The sequence below is a fragment of the Mobula birostris genome, chromosome 6 (genome assembly GCF_030028105.1).
Source record: "Mobula birostris isolate sMobBir1 chromosome 6, sMobBir1.hap1, whole genome shotgun sequence".
Taxonomy (NCBI): domain Eukaryota; kingdom Metazoa; phylum Chordata; class Chondrichthyes; order Myliobatiformes; family Myliobatidae; genus Mobula; species Mobula birostris.
This window is the reverse complement of record NC_092375.1, coordinates 24,640,120-24,660,634: the sequence shown is the minus strand read 5'-3', so window position 1 is coordinate 24,660,634 and position 20,515 is coordinate 24,640,120. Positions and strand designations below refer to the sequence as shown.

Below are 20,515 nucleotides of genomic sequence, written 5' to 3'. Positions count from 1 at the left end.
CGTACTAAGGTGAGGTAAATATCTTTTAATGGTTTCTACACCCCATTCATTTTACCCAAGCTTGTAAACAAGAGTCTTCACCTGTTGCTAGGTAGTTTTCTTGTTTGAACAAGGCAGAACATTATAGAGCCCCGCTCAATAGTAACTTGTACATTGTTTAATAGGATTGCTTTTGTATTTATGTTTACTGTGTTTTTTATGTTGCATCAGATTCTCAGTAACAATCAATTTGATCTATTCTACACTTATGTACTGATGAATGACAAGAAGCAATCTTGAATTTGGTGATCTGTCCTCCCAGTGAATCTCTTTCCTTTGAGCTGGTTTTAATTTGTTTTCTGTTAGTTGACAAGCAAAATGTGATGCTGAGGTAATGTGCAGTATTTGTCACTTTACTACAGGAAACACTACATTATAATCAGAGCTATAGAATACTTTGGGGGTTTAAATAGTTAATTGCTTGCTTTTTAAAGTAAATCTGAGCCCATTGCCTAAAGTTTTTAAAATTGCAGCCTTGGGGAAAAATATTGTTTTTCTGGACACTGAAGGAAAACACGTGATTTGGTGACTGGACAGGAAAGAAGATGGGGTGAAGGGTCATCTATGATCATACTGATTGGTAGAAAAGGCTCAGGGGACATTACGACGTGATCCTGCTCCAGTTTCTTGTCCCTTTATTTTTTTTTTGCCAGCTTTCCGCCTGTTGCAGTCCCTGGGGAGTCCTGCTGATCTTTTTATTTTGCAAAAGCATTTCTGTTTTTTTTTAAGGAATAAATTTAAAATATTTTATTTCCTTTTCTCTGCGTGTTGCTTAGTGGTAGGAAGATGGACCAGTACTGAAATCAGCTTGGCTTGAACACTCCTTGCTCAGAGCATTGTGACTTCAGCAATGACACTGAAGTACAAAACGAGGAAGTTCAGCTTTTGATGCTCTACTGCCACTCTGTCACAGCTCCAGTGTTGTAATAAAGGCCTACTATCCGTCTTTTCAAACACGTTCAAAGTTGATCTGCTTTCGAAGCAGGCAGGAAATGGGAAGAATAATTTGATTGCTGAAAACAAAATACCTCTTTGGTATTTGGAAAGGAAGTGGGGGGGGAGGGTGAAATTTTAGCCGCCAGTTGGTGTGTTTTAAAGACCTTCTATAGATTTTTCTTTCATCTAGTACAAAAGAAGATCACTTGGATCATTCATTCATACTATTTCCGAGCAGAGTAATCCCATCTGAAACATAAGACAGTAAGGCATAGGAGCAAATTATTCCAGTTGGCCCATCGAGTCAGTTCCACCATTTCATCAATTTATTATTCCCCTCAACCCCATTCCACTGTCTTCTCCCTGTAACCCTTGGTGCCCTTCCTTACTAATCAAGAACCTATTAAGCTCTGCTTTAAATATATCCATTGACTTCAAAGTTCAAAGTAAATTTATTATCAAAGTACATACATGTTACCATATACAACCCTGAGATTCATTTTCTTGTGGGCATACTCAATAAGTCAATAGAATAATCGTAACAAAATCAATGAAAGACCGCATCAATGGGGTAGACAACCAGTGTGCAATGCAAATGCAAAAAGAAATAATAATAAATAAATAAGCAGTCAATGGAGAAGATGAGATGAAGAGTCCTTTAAATTGAGTCCACAGGTTGTGGGAACAGTTCAGTGATGGGCAAGTGAAGCTAAATGAAGTTATCCCCTTTGGTTCAAGAGCCTGATAGTTAAGGGGTAATAACTGTTATGGAACATGCTGGTGTGAACTCTGAGGCTCCTGTACCACCTTCCTGATGGCAGCAGTGAGAAGAGCGCATGACATGGGTGGTGGGAATCCCTGATGACGGATGCTACTTTTTTGTGACAGCTCTCCATTTAGATCAACACACATGAAAGTTGCTGGTGAAAGCAGCAAGCCGGGCAGCATCTATTGGAAGGGGTACGTTGACTATACCTCTTCCAATAGATGTTGCCTGGCCTGCTGCGTTCACCAGCAACTTTTATGTGTATTGCTTGAAATTCCAGCATCTGCAGATTTCCTGGTGTCTCCATTTAGATACTCTGTAGTGGGGAGAACTTTACCTGTATCCACTACATTTTGTAAGATTTTCCATTCAAGGGCATTGGTGTTTCCATATCAGGCTGATGCAGCTAGTCAATATACTCTCTACCACACATCTGTAGAAGTTTATCAAAGTTTTAGACGACATGTCAAATCTTCATAAACTCCTAAGGAAGTAGAGGCACAGTTGTGCTTTCTTTCTAATGGCATTTACGTGCTGAGCCCGGGAGAGGTCCTCTGAAATAATAATGGAGGAATTTGAAGTTGCTGACCCTCTTCATCTCTGAATTCCTGATGAGGACTGGCTCCTGGACCTCTAGTTTCCTCCTCCTGAAGTCAATAATTAGCTCTTTGTTCTTGCTGCCATTGAGAAAGAAGGTCTTAATATGGCACCACTCATCCTGATTTTCAGTATCCCTTTTGTATGTTGATTTTTTTCAGCCTCTTTTATTCAGCTAACAGTGGTGTCATCAGCAAACTTAAATATGGTATTGGATCTGTGCTTAGCCACACTCAAAGCGAGTAGAACAGGGGCTAAGCACACGACCTCTACAGCAGTCTGTGGCAATAAGTTCCACAGATTCAGCATTCTCCTTATTCCTCTGTATCCCTACACCTTGCCAATTAATTCCCCGGTGATTCTTTTGCCAGTTGTTTACACTAAGGCATCATTTACAGAAGCCAGTTAACTCACCAGCACATCTATAAGATGTTTATCCAATCCTATTTCAGCAATAAACTTTTCTATCCTTCCCTGAGATGTCTTTCCTCCATCCCAACACCTCCAGCCCTGCTTCCCCACTCAGTGGATTCTTGGTGCCAAAGATTTCTTTTGAGCTAGCTGGCCACATTGGAAACAGGCCAAAAATGTTCCTATTTGAGAGCCTAAAGGAATCTTTGCTTCCTGACTTCCATTCTCTTGTTCTCTCATTGCCATCTACTAATGTCCAATTCACTCCCTTTCAGTAACAGAACAGGAACTTGCGTGAATTGGTAATGTACACTCAGTGGCCACTTTATTAGGTACACTAGTATGCCTGCTCATTAATGCAAGTATCTAATCAGCCAGTTATTTGCAGCAACTGAAATGCATAAAAGCATGGGGACATGGTCAAGAGGTTCAGTTGTTGTGCAGACCAAATATGCCTAAGGTTGAACATGGTATTCCAACAGTTAATCTAATAGTGATATATTTTGTAGGACTTTGTGGGTCAATTTCCAGTGCTAAGCATTTACAAACATAGATTCTGAGAGGTTACAGAGATGAGGTGCAGAGTGCTGAAGCTGGGGGAATTGTTGATTGTTCAGAGTTTTGTGGAACTGGAGGAGGTATATATTCCTAATCAAATGGAAGAACATTTGCAATTGTGTCAGAGGCTTGAATTGATGACTATTATTATCTCTTTTTTTCCCTCTCTCTAATAGTGAGCTGAGTGCCAAGTCGAAGAAACTTCACATGCAGGTTTTGGAGGATGGAAAATCCTCAGAGAGTAAGTTACTGACACCATTAGTAGGGTTGTGATACCTGGTTATTTCTGTAATTAAGTGTTCATTAGTATGTGAAATTGGATGTGTTTTAACTTTAGTCATAGTCGTAGAGCAGTACTGCATAGATACAAGCTACTCAGCCAATAAGTCCGTGCCAACCACAGTGCCCATTCAGCTAGTCCCAATTTCCTTTGTTTGGCCTCTCTCCCCCTAAGCCCCGCCCCTCTTTGTATCTATGGAAGAGCTTCTTAAATGCAATTGTGCTTGACCCAACCATTCATTCAGCAGCTTGTTCCAAATTCATGCCATCCTCAGTGTGAAAAAAGTTTCCTCTCAGCTCTCTTTTAAGTTTTTCTCCTCTAATCTTAAATCTACCCCATGTCCCATAGTTTGGACTCCCCTCCCCAGGGAAGAGACTAACCGCTCACCTTATCTATGGCTACTATAAGTTTAAGCATCTCTATGAGCTCGCCCCTCATTCACTTATGTTCCAATGAATAAAGATTTGGCTCAGGCCCTCTAGTTTGGGCAACATCCTCAAATCTTTTCTGCCTTTCATTTTAACCATGTTTTTCCAATAACAGGACTAGCAAAACTGTACATAGTACTCCAAGTGCGGCTCCTCCTATACCCAGTGCCCTGACTAATGAAGGCTAGAGTGCTAAACGTGCTTTTTCCACCTATGATGTCACTTTCAACAAACTGCACTTGCACGCCTCAGACCCTCTGTTCCATTACACTCGCTAGTGCCATATCATTCATTATGTACCATACCGATTTAATTTTCCAAAATATATCACCTCACCCTTACCTGGATTGAAATCCACTTGCCACTCTGCGTTCAGCACATAATTTTCCGAAACTTCTGCCACCTCCAGTTGGATCCAACCGCCAAACACATCTTCATCCCCCCCACCCCAGTTTCTGCAGGGATCGTTCCTTGTCCATTCGTCCCTCCCCACTGATCTCCCTCCTGGCACTTATCCTTGCAAGCGGAACAAGTGCTACACCTGCCCCTACACCTCCCTCACTACCATTCAGGGCCCCAACCAGTCCTTCCAGGCGAGGCAACACTTCACCTGTGAGTCTGTTGGCGTCATTTACTGTGTTCGGTGCCCTCAGTGTGGCCTCTTGTATATCGGTGACACCAGACGTAGATTGGGAGACCGCATCGCAGAGCATCTACGCTCCATCTGCCAGAACAAGCGGGATCTCCCAGAGGCCACCCATTTTAATTCCACTTCCTATTCCGATATGTCTATCCACGGCCGCCTCCACTGTTGGTATAAGGCCACACTTGGGGTGGAGAAACAACACCTTATATTCTGTTTGGGTAGCCTCCAACCTGACGGCATGAATATCGATTTCTCAAACTTGCAGTAATGCTTCTCCCACACCCTCCCTTCACCGTTTCCCATCCCCTTGTCCCTCTCTCCTTGCCCGCCCATCGCCTCCATCTGGTGCTTTGCTGCACCCCCCCCCCCCCATTTTTTTCTTTCTTCCATGGCCTTCTGTCTCTTTCACCAATCACTTCCTAGCTCTTTGCTTCATCCCTTCCTCTCCCCCCCCCCCCCAAGTTTCACCTATTGCCTGGCGTTTCTCTCTCCCCTCCTCTCTTCTTTCAAATCTACTCCTCAGCTTTTTGTCTCCAGTCCTGCCAAAGGGTTTCAGCCCAAAACATCGACTGTACTTTTTTCCAGAGATACTACCTGGCCGGCTGAGGTCCTCCAGCATTTTGTGTGTGTTGCCACTCCTCAGCCCACTTTCCTATCTGATTAAGATTCCCTTGTAATCTTTCATACCTCCTTCACTATCAAATCTCAAATAATAATGAGGCAGCCTACAAAGAAGAAGTCATCACCCCGACACAGTGGTGTCAAGAAGACCTCTCCCTCAGTGTCACAAAAACAAAGGAGCTGGTTGTAGATTATAGGAGGAACGGAGATGGGCTAACCTCTATTGACATCGATGGATCTGGGGTTGAGAGGGTAAACAGCTTCAAGTTCCTCGGCATCCACATCACCGAGGACCTCACGTGATCCGTACACACCAGCTGTGGCAGGGTTTGCAGGTCGTTACTTTCTACAAGGTGAAACCTAACATCGTGAATGGCTGTGATGCTTCCCTCCCAGCTGAGCTCAGCACCTTTTATGCATGCTTTGAAAGGGAGAGTAAAACTACACGTGCAAACCCTTGCAACATCTGATGATCCTCTTATTGCTGCATTGGAGGTAATGTCAGGGCACCTTTCAAGAGGGTGAACCCTTTACGAGGCGTCAGGCCCTGACGGTGTACCTGGCAGGGCATGGAAAATCTGTGTCACCCAACTGGTGGGATTGTTTAATCTCTCACTGCTGCAGTTGGAGAAGAACCTGCTTCAAAAGGGCAACAACCTTATCAGTTCCCAAGAAGAGCAGAGTGAGCTGCTTCAACAACCGTCAAACAGTAGCACACACATCTACTGTGATGAAGTGCTTTGAGAGGTTGGTCATGGCCAGAATCATTTCCTGCCTAATCACGGACCTGAACCCTCTGCAATTTGCCTATCGCACAATAGGTCTACAGCGGATGCAATTTCTCTGGCTCTCCACTCAGCCTCAGGTCACCTGAAGAATTCAATATCTCCATCAGGCTGCTGTTTATTGATTACAGCTCTGAGTTCAGCACAATCATACCTTCAATTCTAATCAACAAGCTCCTAAACGTGGGCCTCTGCACCTCTCTCTGCAACTGGATGCTTGACTTCCTCACCAGGAGATCATTGTCCATGCAGTTCAGAGTAACATCTCATCCTCGCTGAGGATCAGCACTGGTACACATCAAAGATGTGTGCTTAGCCCAATGCTCTATTCTCTGTACACTCATGACCATGGGAGGCACAGCTCAAATGCCATCTCTAAGTTTGCCAGTAACACAACTATTGTTGACAGAATTTCAGATGGTGACAAGGAAGCGTTCAGGGGTGAGATAGGTCAGCTGATTGAGTGGTGTCACAACAACAACTTAGAACTCAACATCAGGACGACCAAAGTATTGATTATAGACTTCAGGAAGGAGAAGTCGAGGTAACACACACCAGTCTTCCTGGAGGGATCAGCAGTGTAAAGGGTGAGCAGTTTCAAGTACCTGGGCATCAACATCTCTGAAAATCTCTCCTGGGCCCAACATACCGATGTGATTACAAAGGCGGCACTACGGTGTCTATATTTCATTAGGAGTTTGAGGAGACTTGGTGTGTCACCAAAGACACAAACTTCTACAGATATATAGTGGAGAGCATTCTATCTGGTTGCATCACCATCTGGTATGGAGGGGCCACTGCACAGTATTGGAAAAAGCTGCAGAAAGTTGTAAACTCACTAGCCATATGTCTACCAAAACATCTTCACTTGTATTCTCATCTCTCAAGGAGCCACAACTTTATTCTCAGTAGACCCTGGGAAGAAATATGCATTGAAAATCCCACCAGTTTCCTGTGCTTAAGACAAAAACATCTGTAAGAGGACCTGCTCTCTCCCTAGCCACTGTTTTTATAGCTGTAGAACCTCTTGGGATTTTCCCAAACCTTACCTGCCAAATCCATCTTATAGCTTCTTTTTGCCCTCTTAAGATTATTTCTAATATTTTTATTAGTCACCTGGGGATTTATTTGATCACTACCTCCTAAACCCAATGTATGCTTCCCTTTTCTTGACCAGAGCCTTAATATCTTTCGTCAGTCAAGATTCCCTAAACTTGCCAGATTTACCCTTTGCTTTGATAGAAGCATGCTGCTCCTGGATACTTAATACCACATTCTTAAAAGTGCCCCACTTGTCATTTATTCCTTTCCTTTCAAACAGGCTTACCTATTCATCCTCTGCTAGGTCCTGTCCAATTCCCCCAAAATTAGCCCTGCTCCTGTTTAGGACCCTGACTTATGGACCTTTTCCATTACCACCTTAAAACTATGACAACATAGATGGCCGAATGCTTATGGACTGTGCAGTCTAGCTCACAGATGTTCTCACTGACATCTTCACCATCTTCCTGGAGCAGACTACCAACCCTGCCGGTGTCAAGCCCACTACCATCATCCCAGTGCCCAAGAAGCCAGCCGTAGCCTGCTTCAATGACTACCGTCCCATGGCAATAACCTCAATAGTAATGATTTGCTTCGAAAAGCTGGTCATGAACTGCATTAAATACTGCCTTCCTGCCACAATGGACCAAATCACATTGTCCAGATCTGCCACCAACACTGCCATAGTCTCCATCCATTAGCCAGTCTGTCCCACCCAGATAATGGTGTTCCTACATCAGAATGTTGTTCATTGACTTCAGTTTTGTTCTCAATACAATCATTCCCCAGAAGCTGGTGGGTAAAGCTGTCCGTGTTGGGTCTCAACACCTCCATCCATAACTCAGTTTTGGACTTTCTGATGACGAGGCCACAGAAAGTCTGTATTGGCAACAACACATCTGGTTCCATCATGCTGAGCACCAGGGCTGTGTGTTGAACCCACTGATGTCACAATGCTTACACACGACTGTACTGCCAAATCCTGTTCTAATCACATCATTAAGTTTGCTGTTGACAGAACAGTGGTTGGCTTCATCAGCAACAATGATGAAGCAGCATACAGGGAGGAGTTAGAGCAGCTTGTGGATGAGTGTAAACACAATTAACTGAGTCTCAACGTGGACAAGACTAAAGAGATGATTGTGGACCTCAAGAAGGCACAGCCTGAACGTTCTCTATTGCACATCAATGGTTCTCCTTGGAGAGAGACCACCGTATGTCGGCATGCACATTGCTGACTATCTCACTTGATCACTCAACAATACCTCTTTAGCAGCACCATCACTTCCTGAGAATGCTGATGCAAGCAAATGTTCTCCCACCCCACCCCCACACATACATTCTCACCACAGCTCCAATCTGCTAATTACATTTGCAGATGATACTACGTTTATTGGCCTTATTTCAAATAATAACGAGGCAGCCTACAGAGAAGAAGTCATCACCCTGACACAGTGGTGTCAAGAAAACAATCTCTGCCTCAATGTTGAGAAAACAAAGAAGCTGATTGTGGACTACAGGAGGAATGGAGACAGGCTCACCCCTATTGACATCAGTAAATCTGGAGTTGACAGGGTGAACAGCTTCAAGTTCCTTGGTATACACATCACAGATGATCTCACTTGGTCTGTACATACCGACTGTGTGGTGAAAAAAGCACAACAGCGCCTCTTTCACCTCAGGCGGTCGACAGGAGTCCCCAAATCCTAAGGACTTTCTACAGGGGTGCAATTAAGAGCATCCTGACTGGCTGTACCACTGCCTGATATGGGAACTGTACCTCCCTCAATCGCAGGATTCTGCAGAGAGTGTTGTGGACAGCCCAGTGCATCTGTGGATGTGATTGCTAGACCCTGCAGCAAATGGTGAGGGCTGCAAAAAGCACTGTTGTCTCTCTCCCCCCAGCTCAGGACAATTATCAGAAGCGCTGCCTTTGCAGTGCCTCCAGCATTGTCAAAGACTCCTCTCATCCTTCCACAATCTCCTTGCCCTGCCATCAGGCAAAAGGTACTGCAGACTGTAAGACTGGGTAACAGCCTCTTTCCCCAAGCTGTTAGACTACTTAACACCCTGCTGCTACCCAACACGCATGTACAACCTGTTACAATACCCTGGGCCCTGATCGACTGATCACTTTTTTCATCTTTTATTGCTGCTGTTTCACATATTTATACGACTATTGTTTTATTGTAATAGCACCAGTAAGATTGCATAATCATTCACCTCACACTTTGTCAACCAGTCAATCTTCAGGACCTGTCACTCTGGGACTTGGGCTGATATCACTTTGTATCTGTATGTGCTGGATTGTAACTATATATGCTGCATGTCACTACATTATATGGTTTCTGTTTTGCACCTTTGACCTCAGAGAAGTGATGTTTCGTTTAAGACCATAAGATATAGGAGCACACTTGGGCTATTTCGCCTAATGAGTCTGCTCTACCACTTCATCATGGCTAATCCAATTTTCCCCTCAGCCCCAGTCTCCTGCCTTCTCCCTGTATCCCTTTGTGCCCTGACCAATCAAGAATCTATCAACTTCTGCCTTAAATATACATAAAGACTTGGCCTCCACAGCCGCCTGTGCCAAAGAATTCCACAGATTCACCCCACTCTCTAGCTAAAGAAATTCCTTCTCATCTCCATTCTAAAAGGACACCCCTCTATTCTGAGGTTGTGTCCTCTGGTCTTAGACACTCCCACCATAGGAAACATACTCTCCACATCCACTATGAAAACCTTTTACTGTTCAATAGCTTTTAATAGGTCACTTCTCATTCTTCTGAATTCTAGTGAACGCAGGCACAGAGACAAACACACTTCATATGACAAGCCATTCAATCCTGGAATCATTTTCGTGAACCTCCTTTGAACCCCCTCCAGTTTCAGCACATCCTTTCTAAGATATGGGGCCCAAAACTGCTCACAGTACTCCAAGTGAGGCCTCATCAGTGCTTTACAAAGTCTCAACATTACATCCTTGCTTTTATATTCTAGTCCTCTTGAAAAGAATGCTAACATTGTATTTGCCTTCCTCACCAGTCTCACCCTGCATAAGGGTTCCCAAGTCCCTTTGTGCCTCAGTTTTTCTCTTCATTTAGAAAATAATCAACCCATTCATTCCTTCTACCAAAGTGCATGACCATACACTTCCTGACACTATATTCCATCTGCCATTTCTTTGCCCATTTTCCTAATCTGTCTCAGTCCTTCTGTAGCCTCTCTACTTCCTCAGAACTACCTGCCACTCTACCTACCTTCATATCATCTGCAAACTTTGCAAAAAAGCCATCAATTCCATCATTCAAATCATTGACATACAACATAAAAGAATTGTCCCGACATAGACCCCTAAACATTTCACCTTTCACCCTTAACCTATGACTCCTAGTTCCAGAGTCTCACCCAATCTCAGTGGAAAAAGCCTCCTTGCATTTACTGTATCGGTTTCGTTTACCTCTATCAACTCTCACCTCATTCTCCTATGCTTCAGAAAATGAAGTCCTAATCTAGTCAACCTTTTCCTATAACTCCAACTTAATGCCCTCTGAATTTGACACAGCTTTGGTCTCATTCTGGAAATTCTGGATTATATCCCCCCCAAAGAAATAAATGTCCCATGAGCTATGGTGTCTAATACTATGGAGAAAATGGACTCCAGGCGGGGCTGATGTGCCTTTGAAACTTCAGTTCTTCCTCTTTTACTTTTCAGCACCCTTGGGTGTAGGCCATTACTCCATCAGGTTTTTTAATATACATTTACATTTATTATATGTCCTGTAACTTAGAGATGTATGTTCCTGAACATGCCCCTTTTAGCCTCTCCACAATACTTCATGGTGAGAGACTACTCTTTCTCTTATTTCAAAGTGGCTGAGTTTGTGTTTCCTACCTTGAAATTGTCTTTTTCCCCTGAGGTATGGTGAAAAACTTGTTTTGTATGCCGACCATACAGATTATTTCATTACATCAGTACACTGAGACTGCACTGTCTACCTGGTTTTGGCCGCCTTTCTTTTACTGCTTTCCCTTGAGCTTTAAGTGTCACAGTTTTCACTGTTTGTGTAATGTTCACATCCAATTTTTAACTTCCTGATCTTGTGTCTGTAGCATGCTACATCTCTGAATTTGGTCGTATGTGGTAGGAATACCAAGTTTCACATAAGAGGTGGAAAAGGTAAAAGTTTATAAAAGATCAATAAGCATAATTACAGATGCATTGAAACCTAATGAATGGTCCCATTTGAAAGTTTAGATTATTTTTTTCTATTGTAGATTTTTGTTGCATTTCAAAGGGTTTCTATTTTAATTGTACTATTTTCCATCATTGTTGCAGTCCTTGGTGAGGTGATAGTACCAATAGATCTATTCAAGAAGCAGCCCAGTGGAAGACAAAGGTTTCGTCTGCTAAACACACAGAATGGGAATAGTTCAGGATCCATCACAGCTGAGGTAATAACCATCACAATATTTTACATTCATTCTGAGTTGCGCCTCTCCTGGTTTGTGTTATTTTCAAGGATGGGGCTTAGTAGGCTTGAAAAATTGCAACCGATTTTGAGTTTTAGATTGTAGCTGAAACAGCTTAAAAATGATTTACAGCTTTAAAACAATTGGTAGAAAATGATCAATCATACAAAATAAATGTAATTACTCCCTGTTGACTTATGACTGTGTGGCCAGATTCTGCTCCAAGTCTATCTACAAGTTTTTAGATGATACCACCATAGTGGGTGGCATTTCAAATATCGATGAGTTGGGAGTACAGGAAGGAGACAAAGAACCTAGTGACATGGTGTCATGACAACAGTCTTTCCTCCAATGTCAACAAAACAAAAGAGCTGGTCGTTGACTTCAGGAATAGGCTCGGTGTACATGCTCCTGCTTACATCAATGGTGCCAAGGTCAAGAGCTTCAAGTTCCTGGGAGTCAACATCATCAATAGCCTGCCCTCGTCAACAACATTGACACCATACCCAAGGAAAGCTTACTAGTGCCTCTACTTCCTCAGGAGGCTAAAGAAATTCAGCATGTTGGGCCGGCTGGTGGCACAACGACATCGGCGCTGGACCCGGGAGCGGAGGTTCCCGGGTTCGAAACTAGTCGGGTCCGCCTCCAAGCACGCTTTCCATCTGTGCTGAGTTGAGTGTTGAGATCGCAACTCGACCTCGTAAAACAAAGGGAAAATACTGCGAAAGTGTCTGTGTGAGGAGTGGCACACCACACAGTCCCTCTGTCTCGCTCTGCGCCTTGGAAAAAGCCATGAAAAATCCATCATCACAGACGCGCACGCATGCACACGCAGACGCACACACACAGACTCGTGTGCACGCAGGCACACGCCAAAAAAAAGAGAAATTCAGCATGTCGTCTTTGACCCTCGCCAATTTTTATCAGTGCACTATACAATGCATCCTATCGGGATAAACAGTTTGGTGTGGCAATTGCTCTGCATGTGACTGCAAGAAACTGCAGAGAGCTGTGGACACAGCTAAGCGCATCTTGGAAACCAGCCTTCCCTTCATGGACTGTCTGCGCTTTTCGCGGCCTTGATATATCAGAGCTCCCACCCACCCTTGAATTCTCTTTTCTCCTCCCTTTCATTGGGCAAAAGATACCAAATCCTGAAAGCATGTATCACCAGCCAGACTCAAGAATAGCTTTTATCCTGTTATAAGATTATTGAACTGTCCCCTAGTACAAGATGGACTCTGTACCTCTGTCTATCTCGTTATGACCTTGCACCTTGATGACTATTTGCACTGCTCTTTCTCTTTAACTGTTACAAGTTTATTCTGCATTGTTTGTGTTTACCTTGTACTACTTCAATGCACAGTTGTAATGAATTCATCCACATGAATGGTATGCAAGACAGATTTATCACTCCCTCAGTACATATGACAATCATTAACCAAATTACAAAGTTTATTTCAAACTCAGTGAAGACTCATTTATACATACCAGTACACTAATTGGGAAAGTAATTGGCTGATCAGGGATATGAAGGAGAATAAGCAGTTTGTTGCTGAGACTGATACAGGGAAACAGTGTAGGAACAATGAACAAAGCATCTAGCCCCCGTCTTCATGACAATCATGCCACAGATTGCTTAACACATGAGAGAGACCCAATTTGGCTATCTATTGCCAGTTTCTGTCTATGTCATAAAGCATATCAGTTTTACAACCATGTCCTCACTCTGCATGCTAATCATTGGGTATTCCCATTATTCTGTATGAACCTTTCCAAATCTTCAACCTTCTCACTTCCCTCAATCTTTGCACCCTCCAGGAAAAAAAAAACATTTTAAAGTGACAGCTTAATATTATACTGTCAATTTGTAATATCAAACACCTTTCTCTTGAGCATGTCATCTATGGGTCAAGGTTTCATCCTTTATTTAAAATGTACACTTAACTTTGTTAACCCAACTCTGGGGCAATGTTACAGGTTTAGATAACTCCATACCCTTACTCAACATCTCAGTATCACGGTGACACTCCGTGCCTTGTCATTAATACTACTCTATGCTTACTTTCAATTAAGCAATCTTGCCTTTTAAAATTAAACTGTAGATGCACTCAATGGCCTCGTTATTAGGTCAGAATGAGAATCAAGTTTAATACCACTGGCATACATTGTGAAAGTTGTTTTGCGGCAGCAGTACACTGCAATACATAATAATGAAACTAAATTACTATAAGTATACATATTTTTTTTTAAATAAATAGTGCAAAAAGAGGAAACCAATGGCATAGTGTTCATGGGTTCACTGTCCATTCAGAAATCTGATGGTGGAGTTAATGAGGTGAACACCTGTACAGCTCTTGAATGCAAATACCTAATCAACCACTCATGTGGCAGCAACTCAGTAAATAAAAGCATGCAGATATGGTCAAGAGGTTCACTTGCTGTTCACACTATACATCAAAATGGGGAGGAGATATGATCTAAGTGACTGACAGCCGAATGATTGTTAGTGCCGGCGGCGTCGTTTCAGCATCTCAGAAACTGCTGAGCTCCTTGGGTTTTCACAAACAACAGCCTCTAGGGTTCGTAGAGAATGGATGCTTCTTTGGGGTTTTTTTAAACCAAAAAAAACATCTAGTGAATGGCAGTTCTACAGGTGAGAACCCCTTGTTAATGAGAAAGGTCAGAGGACAATGGCCAGACTGGTTTGAGCTGACAGGAAGGTGACAGTAACTCAAGTGACCATGGATTACAACAGTGTTCAGCATCTCTGAATGCACAACATGTCGAACCTTGACATGTAACCTTGTTACAGCAGCAGAAGACCACGAACATACACTGAGTGAATGCCTTTACCATAACCTCTTTGTTCTTTGAATTGTTTTATGTGATGCTACTGATTGTTTAAACCCCACCTCTTTTAAAACCAAATTAGATATGTTAAAGGGAAACAATTAAGATTTAGGATTTGGTAGCGGAAATCTGTTATTGGTACTTACAGTTCCTTGAGGTTCAACAACTTGCTTGGGTTTTATAAATCATGATTAGCTCTACTACTAATCTGTGTTAATGTTGTAGGCTGTCCATTTATGAATTTAAATTCAAGGTACACTTATACACAGTATATATGCAGTATAGGTCAAATATGATGGCAGAATATAGCATTAATGGTAAGACTCTTGACAGTGTGGAGGATCAGAGGGACCCTGGGGTCCGAGTCCATAGGACACTCAAAGCTGCTACACAGGTTTACTCTGTGGTTAAGAAGGCATACGGTGCATTGGCCCTCATCAACTGTGGGATTGAGTTTAAGAGCCGAGAGGTAATGTTGCTGCTATATTGGAGCCTGGTCAGACCCCACTTGGAGTACTGTGCTCAATTCTGGTCGCCTCACTATAGGAAGGCTGTGGAAACCATAGAAAGGGTGCAGAGGAGATTTACAAGGATGTTGCCTGGACTGGAGAACATGCCTTATGAGAATAGGTTGAGTGCACTCGGCCTTTTCTCCTTGGAGCGACAGAGAATGAGAGGTGACCTGACAGAGGTGTATAAGATAATGAGAGGCATTGATCGTGTGGATAGTCAGAGGCTTTTTCCCCAGGGCTGAAATGGCTAGCACGAGAGGGCACAGTTTTAAGGTGCTTGGAAATAGGTACAGAGGAGATGTCGGGGTAAGTTTTTTTTTACGCAGAGAGTGGTGAGTGCGTGGAATGGGCTGCCGGCGGCAGTGGTGGAGGCAGAAACAATAGGGTCTTTTAAGAGACTCCTGGATGGGTACATGGAGCTTAGAAAAATAGAGGGCTATGGGTAAGCCTAGGTAATTTCTAAGGTAAGGACATGTTTGGCACAGCTTTGTGGGCCAAAGGGCCTGTATTGTGCTGTAGGTTTTCTATGTTTCTAGTATACGCCCCTGAGGTTCGTCTTCCCACATAGACATGAAACAAAGAAACACCATGGAACCTGTTCAAAGAAAACATCAAACACCCAGCGCACGAGAGCAAATCATGCAAATGGCAAAGAACAAGTGAAAAGCAGAATATAAAAAAGTCATTGAAACAGCCTAGTGTTGTTGTGCATTGACTGCAGGCTGCATTCCCAGTCCTCCCTGATCAGAATTGCACAAAATAGCAATTTAAACAAGGGAGTAACCAGAAACTTATCAACACGTGAGCTACAGAGTCCAATCCACAAATCTTGCCCAAGACCCAAGATTCTGGCTCCCGCCTCCAGTAGCAGCAAGTAAGAGGGGGAGAGAGAGACCAGTCAAATGAGAGGTCAGAGTGAAGTTTTGCAACTGCCAAGTTCTATGTTTTTATTCCAGTACTGATTAGTAACATTTCCACTTTACCCTCTGCCTCCACATAGAGTTAATTCGAAGCATTCAGTTTGCCAACCTCCAGAAAATGCTGAAGGAGCTCAGCAGGTCAGGCAGCATCTATGCAGAGGAATGAACTGGAAATTTCAGGCTGAGGCCCTTCATCGGGATGAACTTCTCGACCTGCAACATCCAGTTTCTCCTCTCTGCAGATGCTGCCTGACCTGCTGAGTTCCTCCAGCATTTTGTGTCCTTTGCTCTGGATTTCCAGCATCTACAGAATCTCTTGTGTTTGTCATTTGCTAACCTGGTGGTGTCCAGAAATAACTGGAATCAAGTGAAGTTTATTGTCATTTATCTACATATAGTAGATGTATACAACGCATAATGTGTATAGAAATGTAGATATAGATGTAGTATATAGAAATGCGACAACATTTCTTTGAATTGAATTGACTTTATTTCTTACATCCTTCATGTACATGAGTAAAAATCTTTGTTTCATCTCCATCTAAATGTGCAATGTGCAATCATAGTAATTTATAATAATTTATAATAAATAGAACAGTCAGCATAATATAGTCAGCTTAAGTCAGCGTGAGTTCACCAGTCTGATGACTTGGTGGAAGAAGCTGTCCCACCAGTCTGTTGGTCCTGGTTTTTATGCTGCAGTTCCGTTTCTCAGGTGGTAGCAGCTGGAATAGATTGTGATTGGGATAACTTGGGTCTCCAGTGATCCTACAGGCTCTTTTTACACACCTGTCCTTGTAAATGTCCTGAATCATGGGAAGTTCACAACTACAGATGTGCTGGACTGTCTGCACCACACTCTGCAGAGTCCTGCGATTAAGGGAGGTACAGTTCCCATACCAGGCAGTGATGCAGCCAGTCAGGATGCTCTCAATGGTGCCCTTGTAGAAAGTTCTTTAGGATTTGGGGGCCCATACCAAACTTCCTCAACCGTCTGAGGTGAAAGAGGTGCTGTTGTGCCTTTTTCACCAGACAACTGGTGTGTACAGACCATGTGAGGTCCTCAGTGATGTGGGTGCCGAGGAACTTGAAGCTGTTTACCCTCTCAACCTCAGATCCATTGATGTCAATAGAGGTTAGCCCGTCTCCATTCCTCCTGTAATCCACAACCAGCTCCTTTGTTTTACTGACATTGAGGGAGAGGTTGTTTTCTTGAATCAGGGTGTAAAACACATAACACACAATAACTTACGAAGGCAAGGATAAAATCTACAGGTGAATCACACTTAAATAACAAACTAAAGCGCATTAATATTAAAAATTGTAAGGTACGGATCAGATTAACCAGTGGCACTTCAAATATGATGTGGCCAGGTGTTCAGAAGCCTAATGGCCTGGGGGAAGATTAGGCTTGGAGAGACAAATAAGGTTTGCTGCTTAGAGCATATCCAATTTAATTCTGACTTTCTCAGAGAACATGCATAATGACGCTTGTTCGCTCTGTGAGTACATAGAACACTACAGCAGAGTACAGGCCTGTTGGCCTACGATGGACTAACGATATTTTAACCTAAGATCGATCTAACCCTTCCCTCCTGCATAGCTCTCCATGTATTTGGGAACTGCTGGAAATTAACTTTAAACAGAGCAAGAATTTAGATGGATACTCTACACTCGGAAACCACTTTATTAGTACCTCCTGTACCTAATTAAGTGGCCACTAAGTGTATGCTCATGGTCTTCTGCTGCTGTAGCCCATCCACTTCATATTTGATGTGTTGTGCATACAGAGTTGCACTTCTGCACTCTACTGCTGTAACGCATGCTTATTTTGTTACTGTCGTCTTCCTGTTTATTGAATCAGTCTGGCCATTCTCTGACCTCTCCCATTAATAAGATATTTTCACCCACAGGACTACCACTCACTGGATGCTCTTTTTTGTTTTTCACACCATTCTGTGTAAACTCTAGAGACTGAGAATCCCAGGAGATCAGCAGTTCAGAGATACTCAAACCTCTCCGTCTGGCACCAACCACCATTCCACAGTCAAGGTCACTACAGTCTCATTCCTTTCCATTCTGATGTTTGGTCTGAACATCAGCTAAACCTCTTAACCATGTCTGCACGCTTTCATGCGTTGAGTTGCTGCCACATGATTGGCTGCTTAGATACAGTGGATTGTGGTTAATTGGCGCAGACTCTTATTTGGGACAACTCTTAAAGAACAAAGACAAATTGAGAAAATAGCCAGGATTCTCTTCGTTTATTTGGGACACTATGCCGCTTACTCAAGATCGAAAGCTGTTGCTGAACGATTTCTAACTAGCATCAGTTATGTGGCATTTAAACACTACACACTGCTTAGAGCAAACGGTTTTTAAATAGCATCGCCTGCTTGTGTTTGTGTTCAAAAAGCAGTGATTTTTGTCATTGATAGTTGGTGAGTAATAAGCAGTAAGACAATTCAGAACTATTTTGCTCACTGCAGTTTCAAGCATTGATGTTTGAAAATTCCAGAAACAGCAAGGAGTGCAAATGAAATACTTTCACTACTTCAATAAGTTAGGAACTACGAAGAATTTTGAAGTATCGACAATCATCTTGGATGTTACAATGAAAATGAAGATTTGGAGGATGCAGTTGTTGAAAGCATTGTTTGAAGGCAGTCCATTATGTGTCTAGGTGTGTCCTCTGATTTTGTTCATTTTACAGTCAATCAAAAGAACATGACAGCGTACACTGGATTAATTCCTCTATCAATAACTATTAGGAACTAATACACAATTGCACAGTACTGTAGTAGTTTTGGTAGTGTACTACTTTGTTCTGTATTTCATTTAAATATTGAAATTGGTACTTGGGTTGTTGTCTTGTTCATATATTTGTAACAATTTGATGAAACTTCAGCTAATTAGGACAGCCACTCAATTGGTCCAAAATGTACTGGTCCCCGTGTGTCCCAGTCTACCAGAATCCACTGCATTTGCATCAATGAGCAGGTATCCACTTAATAAAGTGGCCACTGAGTGTATACTCAGTGTTGAGTCTCCGTATCTCAGTCTCACACTATCTGCTTTGGTGACATTTGGTGGATGCTGGTTTATAATGGAAAAGTCCAAGAATATGAACCATGAGCCTGATCTCATTACAGTTCTGTTATATGGAACCTAATGAAATGAAATCTCGACAATCTCCCACTCTGCTTCCGGCAAAGAAAGTAGAGAAGGATCGAACAGTCATGCCTTGTGGCACTGTTGTTACCACGGTAACCGCTGTTAAGACCAAGCCTCGAACAGATGGGAAGCCTGGTGCGTCGCCTTCAGGTAATGAAAGGGTTAATATTGGTGATTACTTTTTCTTTAAAAATGCACACATGACCAGCTCCAAAACTCAAGTGTACTGGGACTAAAATTAATTGGTTAGGCACATATTCCGTCAAGAGTCGAATATGGAGTGATGTGATGGAATAAGAAAGGAAGAAATCAGCAGGTCAGGCAGCACCTGTGGAAGGAAATGGACAGTTGAAGTTTTCCTCTGTGGTTCTCCATCTGGGCTGAAAGAGTAGAAGGGATAAAGACTGTATTTAATGCTGCGCAAAAGTCTTAGGCACGAATATATAGGGTGCCCAAGAATTTTGTACAGTACCATATTTGTCATTGTGGCACAGGGAGCGAGTTTGTAAATCTGGTGGGAGCAAAGGATGTTTGGAACAGCAAGGGTGGAGTGCTGTGGCAGAGAAAGAGTGCCAGGAGCCGGGGGGCAGGGGGGCCCAGGTGATTAGTGTGGGTGCAGGCACACCCAATCCTGAAATTCTGGATGCAGGTTTGATTTCAATATGTAAAAGAAATTTGTACAAGTACATAGATGGGAAGGAGATGAAGGGCTATAGTTCAAGTACAGGTCAGTAGGACTAGGCAGAATAACCATTCGGCACAGACTAGATGAGTTTCTGTACTGAGTGCTCTACGATTCTATAACTCTATAAATGGATGTTCAGTCACAGTTACACACTGTTAGGAGGAATCCTGCAAAGTAATTGGTGGTTTGAGTTTGGGTACATTGTGAGCACAGAATGTACTGCATGGAATTGGCAGAAGTGCAAGTGAGTTGCCGATTCTTCCGGATCATCTATTTAAATCCTTGGTTGGTGGGAAGGGGAAAGGTAAAAAGGCAGATGATACCTCACCCCTGGTTGCAAGAGGAGTGATAACAGTGGAGACGGGAAAATGAACCCAAGGTCACAGGGAATACCAGGACATGAGGGAAAGGAAGCTGTTTGGTTGTGGCATCACGCTGAAGACAGTAGAAGATACTCATTGAATGTGGTGGGCGAGGGAGTGGGGGAGCTTGTAGACCATAAGACAGAGGAGCAGAATTACTCCATTTGGCCTGGTCCCCCACTCCCATCATGGCCAATTTATTATCACTCTCAACCCCATTTTCCTGCCTTCTCCCTTTAACACCCTTGCTAATTGAGAACCTATTAACCTTCACTCTGAATGTACTCAATGACTTGTCCACCACAGGTATCCGTGGCAATGAATTCCACAGATTCACCACCCTCTGGCTAAGTAAGTTCTTCCTCATCTCTGTAAGGGACATCTTTCTATTCTGAGGCTGTGCCCTCTATCCCTAGACTCACTGACTT

The 20,515-nt window shown here is 43.0% G+C and overlaps 1 protein-coding gene across 2 annotated transcripts in view; it reads left to right on the top strand.

Annotated features, from left to right (window-relative positions):
* The window catches only part of c2cd2 (C2 calcium dependent domain containing 2), a 97,354-nt gene that overhangs the window by 34,486 nt on the left and 42,353 nt on the right, over positions 1–20,515 (top strand). For both annotated transcript variants that reach the window (XM_072260037.1, XM_072260036.1), the window contains exons 8-10: positions 3,484–3,548; positions 11,448–11,563; positions 19,019–19,190. In XM_072260037.1, the coding sequence (XP_072116138.1) occupies positions 3,484–3,548; positions 11,448–11,563; positions 19,019–19,190 (353 nt within the window). The remainder of the gene's footprint in view (positions 1–3,483; positions 3,549–11,447; positions 11,564–19,018; positions 19,191–20,515) is intronic.